General features: G+C 40.6%; 1 protein-coding gene across 2 annotated transcripts in view; it reads left to right on the forward strand.

Annotated features, from left to right (window-relative positions):
- Window positions 1-13,978, forward strand: part of ntrk2a (neurotrophic tyrosine kinase, receptor, type 2a) — a 43,754-nt gene continuing 29,776 nt past the window's right edge. For both annotated transcript variants that reach the window (XM_010876796.4, XM_010876797.4), the window contains exons 1-12: window positions 1-439; window positions 2,224-2,298; window positions 2,407-2,478; window positions 3,743-3,811; window positions 4,086-4,234; window positions 6,275-6,411; window positions 8,491-8,623; window positions 8,776-9,078; window positions 9,440-9,466; window positions 9,616-9,627; window positions 9,923-9,960; window positions 10,258-10,357. In XM_010876796.4, coding sequence (XP_010875098.1) covers window positions 240-439; window positions 2,224-2,298; window positions 2,407-2,478; window positions 3,743-3,811; window positions 4,086-4,234; window positions 6,275-6,411; window positions 8,491-8,623; window positions 8,776-9,078; window positions 9,440-9,466; window positions 9,616-9,627; window positions 9,923-9,960; window positions 10,258-10,357 — 1,315 coding nt within the window. In that variant the 5' untranslated portion in view covers window positions 1-239. The remainder of the gene's footprint in view (window positions 440-2,223; window positions 2,299-2,406; window positions 2,479-3,742; window positions 3,812-4,085; window positions 4,235-6,274; window positions 6,412-8,490; window positions 8,624-8,775; window positions 9,079-9,439; window positions 9,467-9,615; window positions 9,628-9,922; window positions 9,961-10,257; window positions 10,358-13,978) is intronic.

Consider the following 13,978-nt stretch of genomic DNA (forward strand, 5'->3'; position numbering starts at 1 on the left):
GTCACGAAGGAATCCTTGGCATATACACACGTCAGTGTCTCAATGTGATTTTGAGTGACTGGCTGGATTCTTGTGGAGACAAGCGGAACGGGTCAGCTAAACCCATTTTCTCTGTGTTTCGCCCATTTACGTGGAGAGGGCTGGTGCATGCCGGTCTGGATAGATCGTTTGACAGCGTTTCTTTCTCCTGGAGTAAGGCTGATACGAGCCGTCCTGGGTCGGGCGTGGAGGGAGCCGAGATGAGCGCCTTTCGGAGGGGTTGTGGGGTGTCTCTATTGGGTTTCTATTGGGTTCTAATGGAAGTATGGAGTATCGGGGCTGCCTGCCCGGCGTCCTGTTCCTGCAGCGGGACCAGGATCGCCTGTGTGGACCATGAGAGGGGTATCATGGCTTTCCCCGTGCTGCAGTCGGAGATGGAAATGGACAACATCACCGACATGTGAGTCACTGTTGATGATCCATAACCAGACTCTATATGTGACTGACATACATACTCTCTATATTTGACTGACATACATACACTCTATATGTGACTGACATAGCCAAACATATCCGCACACAATGATGAGGTGAGAACAGACAATGTGAAGGACTGTATAATTGAATCTAATCTAAGTGTCTGTCAGCGGGCTATTTGAATAGGCCAATAAATCCTATTTTAATTTAGAAATATATAGTTTAAAAACAAAGCTATGGATTATGTGTGATCTGTTTACGTCGGTGAGAGTGGTTGGGATGACTGAGCGGATACAAAGATTGTTGAGGTAGTCTTGGTACCACTCTACGTTCCGGATTCAACGATTGTAGCCTAATATCCCTGCAGTTACCCAGACAGTAGTTTTGATATGAGCGGAATATGCAATCCGCCGAAACTCAGATTACATCCAAATATTAACCCAAAATCCAAGACAGATTACACCCAAAATCCTTTTATGTCATTTTAGTGTAAAAAAATATTTAAAAAAACAATAGGACCATGCTTAAAATTTCCACCCGCATTTCAAAGCTGTTTTCAGATTTACATAATTAAAGAGAACCATGGTTATTTTAAACAGAATCAGGCCTACAGCATATCAAGACTATAGTGAACACAACATATTCTGATAAATCATCAGTGATTATGTTAAATGTAACTCTGGTCCTCTCCAGTATACTTTCTTGTGTTGAATTAACTGTGATGAGGCTGTGTGTTAGAGATTTAACACATTTAGTTTCCTAGATAACGCTTAGGAGAAAATTGTGAAAATGGCACAATTAGCAAAATTGGGACTTCTAAACGTTTTGATGGAAATCTTTGCATGTTTCTTATCACCCTGTGGTGTTTAGCAACACTAATTGCGCCAATAGTGTTATATAATAAAACAAGTATTTGTAACCTTTATGCCAAAAAGCCTAGTTTTACCTTACACTTTAAAGAGGGCCTGGAAACCCTTTGTTTGCAGGCTATGTCAGGCCTTTTTAGTAGGGATGTGACATTCCATAAACTTTCCTAAAATTCCAACATATCTTGGTGGAGCGATTGTGTATTTCCTGCTTATATCATTCCATTTCGGGGAATCTTTTATTCAGGATTTCTGGAAAGCCTTGAAATTATGACAAAGATACCGGATTTGTGCCTAACCTACCTACATCTCATGTTATGCTGGCTTGCCCAGTGATGCATATTTCCTATTAGAATCCAAACAGACATACTATGTTTGCCTGTAATATGTTTGCCTGTTATAGGTTTGCCTGTTATAGGTTTGCCTGTAATATGTTTGCCTGTTATATGTTTGCCTGTTATATTTCCGGTGCACATGCAGGCATGACAGTGACCTGTATGCGTGTGCAGATGTCAGTGGGTGTCTATTTAAATATTCCACTGAACATTCACCAGTAAAAGGAAGAAAGCTTTTAACACTGGCCAATGTGCTGTGCACGTGAAGACATGAAGGGTTTTTCTTGGTCAAGACCAAAGCCAGGGCCAAATTATATCAATGTAGTAATTGTTTATGTTATTTATAGGGAAGAGTTGACTTGTCATAATTCCAAAAATTTGACTTGAGTCATGGGATATAGGAGTGAGGACAGATATGGACATGTGCAAATATGTGTGTTTTCTAACTTGACATAATCTTTAACCAAAACTTGAACATTTTATAATAACTGTTGAGAAGTATGAATGCTTGTGCATCCACCTACTACTATTCTCCTCTAATGTTTTTGACCCAATTTGTTTGACAGATATATTGCCAATCAGAGCCGCTTCTCATCCATCAATGACAAAGACCTCCATTATTACCGGAACCTCACCAATCTGTAAGACTGTTATGTGTTATTGTTAGTTATGTGTGAACATCATGTTGTGGATTGTCATTGTTATCTTACTACAAATGAATGATGTTATGGCGTATTTATATTTCACAGAACTGTTACTAACAGCCGGCTGACCTATGTTTCTCGACTAGCCTTCCAGAACAACCTCAGACTTCAGTATCTGTGAGTGTCTTTTATAAGACAAAAGCCATTTTAATTTAAAGGCCCCAGTTTATGAAAAATATATTGTTGTTTGTAGGACAATACAACAGCAATTTCTCAACATTTTGTATGCAATGGTGTAACATTTCTTTAGGATATGTTTTAGCTTAACAGTATTTTAAATAATGTGTATTATTAATATAATAGCAATAATGTTACCGTTTTTTTACAATGGCTAACAAGCATTTACCTATAATTAAGAAACTTTTTGTAATCTCATAACACAGCAACATACCTACATCACACAATTTGCCAAATAATTAATTTTATGCTCAAAACCACTTTTTGTTCATTGCAAAACACAAAAAAACTTTCTCTGAGTACACTAACCCTATCAAAACACAACATTCTGTCAATACACTAGCACGTTTTCTATCCGAGAGGAACATAGTCAATCATAGCCCAACTTTCAAAATTCGAACAGTTGATAGCCTTACAAAAACTGCAGTAGTTTTCATATATCAGTTCTACCTGCATACAGTACAACAGACAATATGAAATCCATTGTTTTTTACAATTCAGTTTTCTTTTACTGTAAACCACTCAACATTTTTTGATTGTGTCGAATGTGTGCATTTTTGGCAACATACTTCTAAAAGTGAATGAGTCATCTACACTTTATAGAATGCAAAAAATTGTGACAGAATTGCTGAAGTAACAAAAAAATCCAAATGCCTATGGTTCCAAATGTGTGAAATAAAACACCACTCTCAATGTTTCAATGATCTGTTCATTCAAACATGCCTATCAGCATCAGTTATCAGTTATCAGTTCAATATAGCTTTTGAGCTGCTGTTGTGGCAGAAGTACTGCCTTTACACAACAACAAAATCATGGAATTACCAGTCAAATTTACAAATGAAATATTTATACTATTTAAATATATTTATACTACATATATTTATACTAATTATACCTAAAATATTTATACTACATTAAAGGTTTTGAACATTAAGTCTTCATTTCTGCCATGCTATGTTCTAGCATTTGTAAATTTGACAGATCATTCCATGATTTTGTTGTTTGGTAAGCATTTATGTAAAGAAATCATTTTTGAAACATGTTAATTGACTGTATATCCTGTGAAAACAACAAGAATTGTGTTTATGGTACGGTCCACGACAGAAGGATGTTGTGCTAAATGTGTTTAGAGTTTTCAAAATGTGACTACAGATTGGACAAAAGGATGTTAGTGATGGTAAAATAATTTAATTGTAATTCGCAGGAATCTGAAAGACAACAACTTGTCATCTCTGTCTTGGAGGATATTTCGACATTTAAACATATCAAATCTGTGAGTTTTCAACTTTATTTATATTGAATCTCTTCAGTCTCTGTCTCTAGTATTACCTCTCTATCCTTTTACTTATATCTTTAATGCTCCCCCTCTTTAAGCAGGGTTTTAAGCACCCCTTATGGACAATGTGTCTTTATGGACCCCCGCTGTGTGCATACCTGTATATCTGTTTATGTGTGTATTCCGTGTGTGTGTGTGTGTGTGTGTGTGTGTGTGTGGGTGTCTGTGTTAGTGTCTTATTCAACACTCAACGTTGCGTTTCCCTGTGTAGGATTCTTTCTGGGAACCCTCTACACTGTTCATGTGAGAACATGTGGATGAAGCTGTGGATGGCAGAAGAGGCCTACACTCAGGACCTGAAATGCATAGCGGAGGGTGGCTGGAGGAAACCTCTGACCAGCCTCAACCTCCCTCACTGTGGTAAAGGCCCCACCACACAATCAGACGTGACCGCACACAACCACACACGCACCCCTCGGTCTCATACCTCTAATATGGACCTAGACACACTGAGTGTGGTGCATGTGAAGCGCTGTGGTTCCCTCAGTCCTAGTCTTCCCCCAGACTGTCTCTTTCTCATAATGGTTGTTCTTACGCAGGATGAGGTGTCGACTTGTTACGTCAGACCGGTGAGTGCTTACGGTCACTCCTGTTATGTACTCGACTCAGAGAGGGTTTACTGTCAGAGGCAGTTGAGTAACAATGACAGTAGGGAGAGTGATCAACGATGGACATAGATCCAGGTTCCGCAGAGAGACCTTATGCATCAGCTGCTGGGTTGGGTTAGTGTTGAACAGCTTTGCCTTTTCTAGTCATGCTCATGTAATTCCTAGTGGTAGGTTGTGTCCCTGCAAGCTCACTAGGGGTTCTTGGCCAGTGTATGCATTCTCAACCAAGTGTATAGGTACCGGCGAGTACTAACTGGTTTGGCACGCAGTTTGATAAGCAGCATAAGATAAAGAGATACTGAAGGACACAGCTCCCCCTGAACCTGCTGGGTGTTGCTGAGATGAGGCAAGGCCAAAACATTTTACTTCAGGAAGTTTGGAGTAGAAAAACAGTAAAAACATGATATCTTGTTGATATCTTTTGCAGATTTTAAATGTAGTTAGTTGGTACTACATGCCTTCATTATCAATGCACGACTCCCTTCAAACTGAACACTTGACCTTTAGAAGAGTGTTTTTTTTTTGTTAATGACTTTCTGCAGAGCTTGCGATACAATTAAATTAGTGAGAATAAACTAATATGTTAGTTTGAGCAAAAATGTCAGAAAACTAACCTGTTAATTGAATAACATTGCTGATCTAACGGAAACTATCCTCAGAGTGACTTGCTGAATGAAAAGCTTGGGCCATTACCATTATCCCAAACCAAAACTGGTCTAGAATCAGTTTTCCATCACCCATTCAGTAAATACTCAGCAGTGTGTGTGGATAACGTAGAGGACCCAGGATCTGTAGTGTGATCTGGACCACAGATGAGGCTATGAAACTATATTGATAAACCTTGGATGGATCCACTCTAGTAGGCATCTATTTTTGTTATTGCCATGGTTACTTGTGCCCCTGGAGGACAGCAGGGGGACCCCCTGTGTGAGTGACACAGGGAGACGACACATGAGAGAGGCGTGTTGATGATGCCCCAGGGCAGCTAGGTGGCCAGGCATACTGAGAACCTCTCCTCCCTTCAACTCTGGCTCTCATTCTCTGTAATCTCCCTTTGTGATCTTTCTCTTTTTATGTCTCCCTCCCTATTCGTCGGAATGAATGAAGTTCCCAACTCAGCACGGTAGTTTCCGTGTGTTGTATTTCCTTCACTGCTTCCTACAGATGTTTATAATGTTCATGTTGAGGCTGTAGGTTTACTATGCTAGTTATTTTACCACCTCCGATGCAGTGTGCGGTCAAAAGTGGACACATTGTGAGGGCATGGACTTCACTTCCTTATTAGGGTAGGCTAATGTAGCTTTGTTGAGTGGGTTGGGTATTATTACAGGTGGCAGTGCTTGTGAGACAGGGGGATCAGATTTTAGGAGATGATACTGCGCTCTGAGTGCTGAAATTAGTCGTTTTCTAGGTTCTGGACTGATTGAGAGGGTTGCCTTGCTGATAAGAGTCTTGGCGACGTCCTTCAGCAGAGATAAGAGATATGTCCATTTTATCAGCCGGTGCTGTTGACAATGGCCATTCCTCGCCAGGCACTCCCGTTCAACTGGCTGTGGGTAAGACGTAGCCAAGCTTTTGATTGGACACATGTGGGTCACCCTCAGGTCACAGGCCCCTCCCCTCCACTATCCACTGTGCAGTTGTCTCCCCTTAGAGAGGCTCCAGACTGTGTCCGATCCATTTTATGGGAGTTGTGAGACACACGGAGACGTAATCTGCGTGTGACCAGTGCAGCGGGCGTGCTGTGATTTTTAACTAAGATGGCATTGAATCTCCCCTTTGTCGTTGGCAGTGGTTCCCATGGCGACTCTGAGTCCCTCCAAGGTGAAGGTGCGGGAGGGTGCCAATGTGGTGTTGACATGCAACACTTCTGGAGCGCCCTCTCCTGAACTCATATGGAACATGACCCCACTCGTCTCCAACTATGAGGTCAGTCACCACTGCCTCTCGCCACCAACATGCCTTGTGTCTGAATATGAAATTACACCTTATTAATTTCATATTGGACAGCAGTTTAGGAGAGTGGTTCTCTAAACTACTTAGACAAATTCACCAGGGACCATAAGGCCTACCCAGTTTGTGAGGGACAAAAATGTCTACCCAAGTGCCTACCCTTGGTTATGGGAAGAAGTTTTAAGAGTTTTCAACAAATTTGCAATCTGGTAGCATTGCACTGTAAAAACTTAAATTCCAATAAATGTATATTAAAAATGTTTAATTGTAAGAAAAATTCTATGATAATGTTTTTCGGACTAAGATTATCTCTTTGGGGATTATAAACAATTGTGTTACATTACACTCACTAGACTTATTCCATGGATCCAGTCTGTTAAAGTTATTTGAGTATATACATTTGTCTATAACATTATGTGTATGTACTGAGGTTCAAAAGATTGGGGCACTAAGAAACTTCCTTGTTTTTGAAAGAAAGTCGTTTTTTTATCCAGTGAAATAATGTCAAATTGATCAGAAATACAGTGCTGCAAATGTTGTTGGAAGTGATTATTATAGCTGATTTTCAATGGAATATCTATATAGGAGTACAGAGGCCCATTATCAGAAGCCATCACTCCTGTGTTCCAAAGGCACGTTGTGTTTGCTAATCCAAGTTTATAATTTTCAAGTCTAATTGATCATTACAAAATCCTTTTGCAATTATGTTAGCACAGGTGAAAACTATTGTGGTGATTAAATAAGCAATAAAACTGGCCTTTCTTACACTAGTTGAGTATCTGAAGCATCAGCAATTGTGGGTTTGATAACAGGTAAAATGGCCAGAAACAAAGAACTTTCTTCTGAAACCCATCAATCTATACTTTTTCTGTGAAATGAAAGGTATTCCATGCAAGAAATTGACAACAAACTGAAGATCTCATACAACAATGTGTACTACTCCCTTCACAGAACAGCGCAAACTGCCTCTAATCAGAATAGAAAGAGGAGTGGGAGGCCCCGATGCACAACTGAGCAAGAGGACAGACACATTATAGTATCTAGTTTGATTAACAGACGCCTCTAATGTATAGGCACCGAACAGAGGAAGATTGAAAAAAGTGTTATGGACAGACAAATCTAAGTTTGAGGCTTTCGGATCACAAAGAAGAACATTTGTGAGATGCAAAACAAATTAAAAGATGCTGAAGGAGTGCTTGCCGCCAACTGTCTAGCATGGTGGAGGCCATGTGATGGTCTGGGGATGCTTTGGTGGTGGTACAGTGGGGGATTTGTACAGGGTTAAAGAGATCTTGGAGAATGAAGGCTATCACTCCATTTTGCAAAACCATGTAAAAACCTGTGGGCGGCGCTTGATTGGAGCCAAATTCCCCTTAGAACAGGAACATTACTCAAAGCATGTATGTAAGACATGCCCATCAAGCCAATCCAACTTGTGAAATGTGCTTCAGGAAGCATGGTGTGAAATCTCTTCAGATTACTTCAACTGATTTACAACTAGAATGCCAAAGGTCTGCATGGCTATAATTGCTGCAAATGGAGGATTCTTTGATAAAAGCAAAGTTTGAAGGACAATAATTAATTCAATACAATTTTTTGTATTAAAAATCATTTCATCTAACCATGTCAATGACTATATTTCCTATTCATTTTGCTAAATTTCCTATTCAAACTCATTACATGTAAGTTTTCATGGACATTTCTATGTGACCCCAAACCTTTGAACGGTAGTGTATATGCAATATCATTCATTTATTTGACCTCAGTTCAAGAAACACTGATACAGGGAATAGAGAGCCATTTTTGACACAGCCTTGAGTAGTTTCAGGAGGTGTACTGACCATGTGACATGACTAGGAAATACTCTGGTACCATGTTAGGGCTTTTTTGTGTCAAATTACCTATTAGCAACAACACAAACAACAGTCTTTCTGTATAGACACAATTCAGGTGCATAAATATGTGATATACAGTGGAGTATATTTTCATCTGCTCAATCAGTTGTACTGTGGATTAGATAGGCACCTGACTCCCTGTGCCTGTGTTCCTCGGCAGATTAAAACGTCCGGACAGGTGTCTGAACTCCATCTTTATAACCTGTCCTCCCTGGACAACAACTGTAAGATCACCTGTAGCGCTCAGAATATCGTGGGCGAGCATGAGTCCTCGGTCGTCCTCGACATCCTCTGTGAGTTCCAAACATGACTCACTCAACCTTAGACAAGGAGGGAATGGAAGTGCACTTCCCTCTTCCAATGTCTTCCTCTTATTTTACCCCTTGGTGTCTGCCTCTCACTCACTTTCTCTCTGCCGGTCTGTGCCTCTGTCTTCACCCCTCAGTTCCCCCTAACATCAGTAAGTTGAGCGATGCCTACCAGGACCATCACTGGTGTATACCCTTCAGTGTGTCAGGGAACCCCCAGCCGGAGCTTCGCTGGCTGTTGAAAGGAGTTCCGGTGACTGAGGGACCCTACATTTTCACCCAGATCCATGACTTCTCAGAGAAAGAGTACCATGGCTGTCTCCAGCTGGACAGCCCCACGCACATCAACAATGGACCGTACACACTGCTGGCCAGCAACGTGTACGGAAAGGACCAAAAGACTGTGGAAGCCCACTTCATGCGCAACCCCTTTGAGGGCGGTATGTATTGTGTAGTAAACACCTCGTGAATCACAATACTTCTTTTGTGAACTGGAGAGATTTGAGCTGCCTGCAAAATGTTAACAATTCTTCCCAGCCCCATCAAAAGGTAAGATGTGGCTGCTACCACAATTATCGCTTCCACCAATCTGTCTAGTCATGTCAGATCTTTTGCAGTGTTTAGGGGTTAGAGGCTGGCAGTTGAATGTTACAGAACAGAAGTGTCAAATTCAATTCCTTAAGGGCCATGTCTGCTGGGATTTTATTCCTTTCAGTTGATGGCCAATTAAGAGTAGCAGGTGTGGAGTTCCTAACCAATCCATAATGTTAATTGAAGTACTTTTTGTGTTTCACCCAACAGGCACTGTGACTGAACCTCTTTACTATGGTGAGTGGCTCCTCAGATATTTACACAGACTGTCTGAATCATGCACTAAACTGTTTAGAATATTACCAATGTATTGACCCTATATGAGTCTTAATTGTTCATTTTCTCTTCCTTCTTCTGGTTTCACACCCTGGATCTTTGTACCACAGACCCAACTACAGGTAGTTACTGTACATTCCCATTTCCACAGCAGGGCTTTCAAAGTAAAAATGTTCAGGGGTGTAAAGTGTACATATAAGGACTTCATAACACATTCATAACCCTCTCAGTGGTTACTGCATTCATATCAAGCAAATATTTTTGTCATCAACCTCAAGAGTTAGTCCAGTGTGTTATAAAGTCCTTGTGTCAATACCTTTTGATTAACATGTTGCCCAAGGACAGACACATTTCATCATCGTCATTGTAAATGAGGTATGCTGTAGCTCTGCTGTCCTCTCTGCTTCTTAAAAACAGATGACACACCTCTAGATCCACCGGAAGACAGAGTTGCTGTAAGTCACATTTTGTCTGTCTTTTTTTGTTAGCCTAGACCTGTTTAGGGAGCAATGTTTATTTTGTATATTTTATAAAATTTTTATTATGTGTATATATAGGATATTTAACTGAGACTATTAATATTAACATTGTGTTTTCTGCTATATATACAGTAAAGTTATGTTTCTAGTATGTTTCTAGTATTTGATATGGTAAGTGTTGTTACGGCAGGGAAACAAATGCATCTTGGTGGTGGCAGGGTGTTTTTCAGCGTTTCCGACCGACCCAGTTCAACAGCTGAGCATTTCTTTCAGGTATACGTGGTCGTAGGGATTGCAGTGGTAGTCTTCACGGGTTTCCTGTTGATGCTGGTCTTCCTGAAATTTGGGGGGAACTCAAAGTTTGGAATTAAAGGTAGGCAACTTTATAATATGAACTTCTAAGGCCATTGAGAAGTATAGGCTGGTTGAAAAGCCACCCTATTCCCTCAGTAGTGCTCTTGTTTGGCCACTTCTACTATATTGAATGTAGGGTTCCATTTGAGATAAATCCTTAGACTGAGGTCTAAATGGTGGTAAAGAGGTGCTTAGATGTTGCTGGTGAATAACATGCATGTAGACCTCATCGATCAGTCACTTGCTCCCCACTAACACTAAACTTTCCACAACCCCCCCAATACAAATAACACAACCCTGTATTGTGCGCCGCCCCCATGCTAACAACAACAGCCTGTTCTGTGCATCCCCACATACAGATAAGACCGCTCTGTAGCTCGACATGGTGTTTCGCTGTGGTTTTTGTTCTTGTCTAACACGGGGGCACTTAGGAGGATTGAGATACTGACCGGTATTTTCAGAAACAGTAGAGGGGGCAACTCGCTCTCACTCAAGTCACTTATTTGGTATTGGTAACTAATTCAGGAAACTAGAAAACGACGTGAGGATCAAAGTGTGACTACGGCCCGTGAAAGCCCTTGACAGTGTTTGTCATTAAATCCTCTATCTGCATGGGATTGGATTCCAACCTGAGTGTGTAGTAGTGGGTGTGTGTGTGTGTGTGTTTGGGTGAGATTGTATGCGCGGGATACTGGGAAGGCCAGGGTTGCGTGGTTTAATGGTTATTTTGGCACTGATTGATTTACTGCCCCTCTGAGGGGTGCGGGTGACAAATAAAAAGGCAGAGGGGGTGTAGAGACCTCTGTGGAAGTGGAGGATGATGTTCCACTGGAGACCCTGTGCCTCTCACTCTCTTCCTGATATTTCCTTTCATTTCCACTATGACAGAGGAAGTGAGACTCCAGTCAGTCCAAAGCTTATCCACGCTAAAAGCTAAAGTCCACGTGACCTGAAATCAACAAGACCCACAGATACACATGTCCCTCCGCTTCTGTAAAAGGGAGTACATGGTGTGAATGCATTATTCATATCAGCCCGCTACTGCTTTCCTGTCATAAATAACACATTATCTACAGAGGTCAGAGGTTACTGTGTCTTACCGCATCCTGTCTCCAATATGTGCAGCATGCGCATTTAACTGTATTTTGAGAGTCCATAGGAATGTGTGCAGACACTTGTTTTTGTGTACATTCTGAGTGTAGCAAAGGCAGATTTCTTTGTTACAATCTCTGAGTTGTGAACCGCTGTCAGCAATTTTCACGTATTACAGCAACCAGTGTTCAAATGGGCCCACTTCTTATTCAAATAACTCCCTCCTGTTCATCCACTTTCCTGTCCAATAAAAATATAAATGGAAAAATATAAAAGTGCACGAAATGTATGAAACACAGTTTCTGTGATTCTCAAAGAATTTGTGTTAGTTTACCAAAACATTCTGTAACCAGAAGATCTTATTTATTTTCAAATACTTGGCTATGTCACCAAACAGAGCTTATTCAGTAAGATGGAGTCCTTACATTAACCTTTTAGTCATATAACAGATGCCCACATCCAGAGGGACTTGCATATATTATTGATTAATACAGCTAGTACCTACCACACTTTTCAATTACTTCTTAATTGCTACATAATTTTTTTCAAGTATAAATGAATTATAAAGTCCCTAGGGAAAGTATGTGCAAAATGTACGTAAAAAATTCAATCTGAAAAGGGATTTCTATGGATACCAATTCCTACGGATTTACACAACCTACTCTACATTTTTTGAGTGCAATAAAAAATATTTTACATTTTCCATATTAGTTAAAAAATCTAAATGGGAATTTTTGGATGGGAAGTTTCTGCCTTCACATCCAGGGTTATTTATTTGGTTAAAGGAACTTTCTCAGTCATTACAGCTATACATTGAAACTGAAAACAGTGAAAACAGTACGTATCACTAAATTCGATCCAACTTTTGGGGTGACACACATTTGTTCTCTTAAAAAAGCTGTGTAAATATGGTTCATCATCATTGATGCATTCAAATCTTACAATATTCAAACGCTGTCTCTGATTTCCTTTCCAGATTTAAATTTGTGTGAAAATCAAACACACAGTTGGAATATTAGTGTCCATCACTGATTCAAATTATTTGCAGCTGTAATGGCTACCAAAAGGTCTTCCAGACAATTTTACCTGTTGGGTGTAAAGACATACATCATAATCATAAACGTTTAACATATTTTTTTGCGAGGTGGTTTACATTTTAAACCCATTTACATTTAAACCCAATTTCATTTTAAGACAGGAAAATGAGAAGACAGCAAGTGTGAATGGATTTACAGTCCCCTATACAGTCTCTGTTGATTCCTGAAGAATATTCTGAAATTAAATTGTCGATCCCTAGCAGAACAAAAAATATAAGCAGTTTTATGCAAATGTTTTTAAACAATGTAAATGTAAACAAACACTTTAGCCGTAAGATAGTGTTAAAACCATAATTTTAATATAGTGGATGGTTCCAAACTGTTTCCACAGCGCTGTCTGTGGATTGGAGAGTGATTTCACCAGGCCTATTTGTGATTTCACCAGGCCCATTTGTGATTTCACCAGGCCCAAAGAAAGTTTGTCCAATATGTCATTGTTTCAGTTACAGATTATAGCTTATACCTTTTTGAACTTGGTCTGAACCTTGAAACAACCTTGGTTGGTTTGATAATGAACAGAGCAGCTGAGAAAAAGGAGAGTTAGAAAGCAAGAGCGATGGAGAGAAGGAGGGAATGAAGGGGAGGGAGAGGGAGGAATGCCATGAGGAATGAGAAAAGGGGGAGAAGAGGAGAAAGGGAGAGAGAACAGGAGAAAGGGAGAGAGAGCACTGTATGCTTATCAATGATTCACGAGGGCAGGTATCAGTTTTCTCTAGGTTTGGAATAGTGCTGCTAGATCAATACATCTTTCAAGGTCAGAAGTATCTTTGATCAGACTCTTCAGAGCATGCTAAATCTACATTTCCTCTTCCTGCTGCGGAGCACATTAAGGCTCCGTTCCATTCCAGACTTCTGATCATCGTGGACTATCCTTTCTCCCTGCACTAGCCTTGTGGGGAGTTGTACAGAGTATGCTGAGGTGGTTCAGTGAACTACCTACCAAAGGTCTGAACTCGAGTGGGATTTTGACTTGTCACCTGTCTTGAAGAACGCAAATAACCTGAGTTTGATGCCTCATAGGACACAAGCATGACACAAGAATGCACACACACACATCCACACACGCGCACACACGCACACACAAACACACACACAGTTCCCCTGAGTTTAAGAGATGTGTGGAATGTTATTGTGAAAGCCTGTGGGACTTGGGCGTCACTCGTTTCTCCTTGGTACAATCACAGATAAAGTGCCCACTTCAGATGTCAGAGGTCAGAGAGAGAGAGGTGCCAACTGGACAGGAAACAGCAGATTTCCATCATCTAGCATAGTGACAGGAACTGTCTCGTTGTCGTTGAGTGTGTTTGAGTGTTACCTCATGGCCTAGTCACAAGCTGCTCTTCAACTCCTGGGACACTTCTTCCCACTAAGGCCACATGGGAAGCATAAATTCCTGGTCCTAAGGCATTATTTTTTTGACATGGGTTCACTCCTCCTGCCTTCCCTGGACA

Source organism: Esox lucius, chromosome 13 (genome assembly GCF_011004845.1).
Source record: "Esox lucius isolate fEsoLuc1 chromosome 13, fEsoLuc1.pri, whole genome shotgun sequence".
NCBI classification, from domain to species: Eukaryota; Metazoa; Chordata; class Actinopteri; order Esociformes; family Esocidae; genus Esox; species Esox lucius.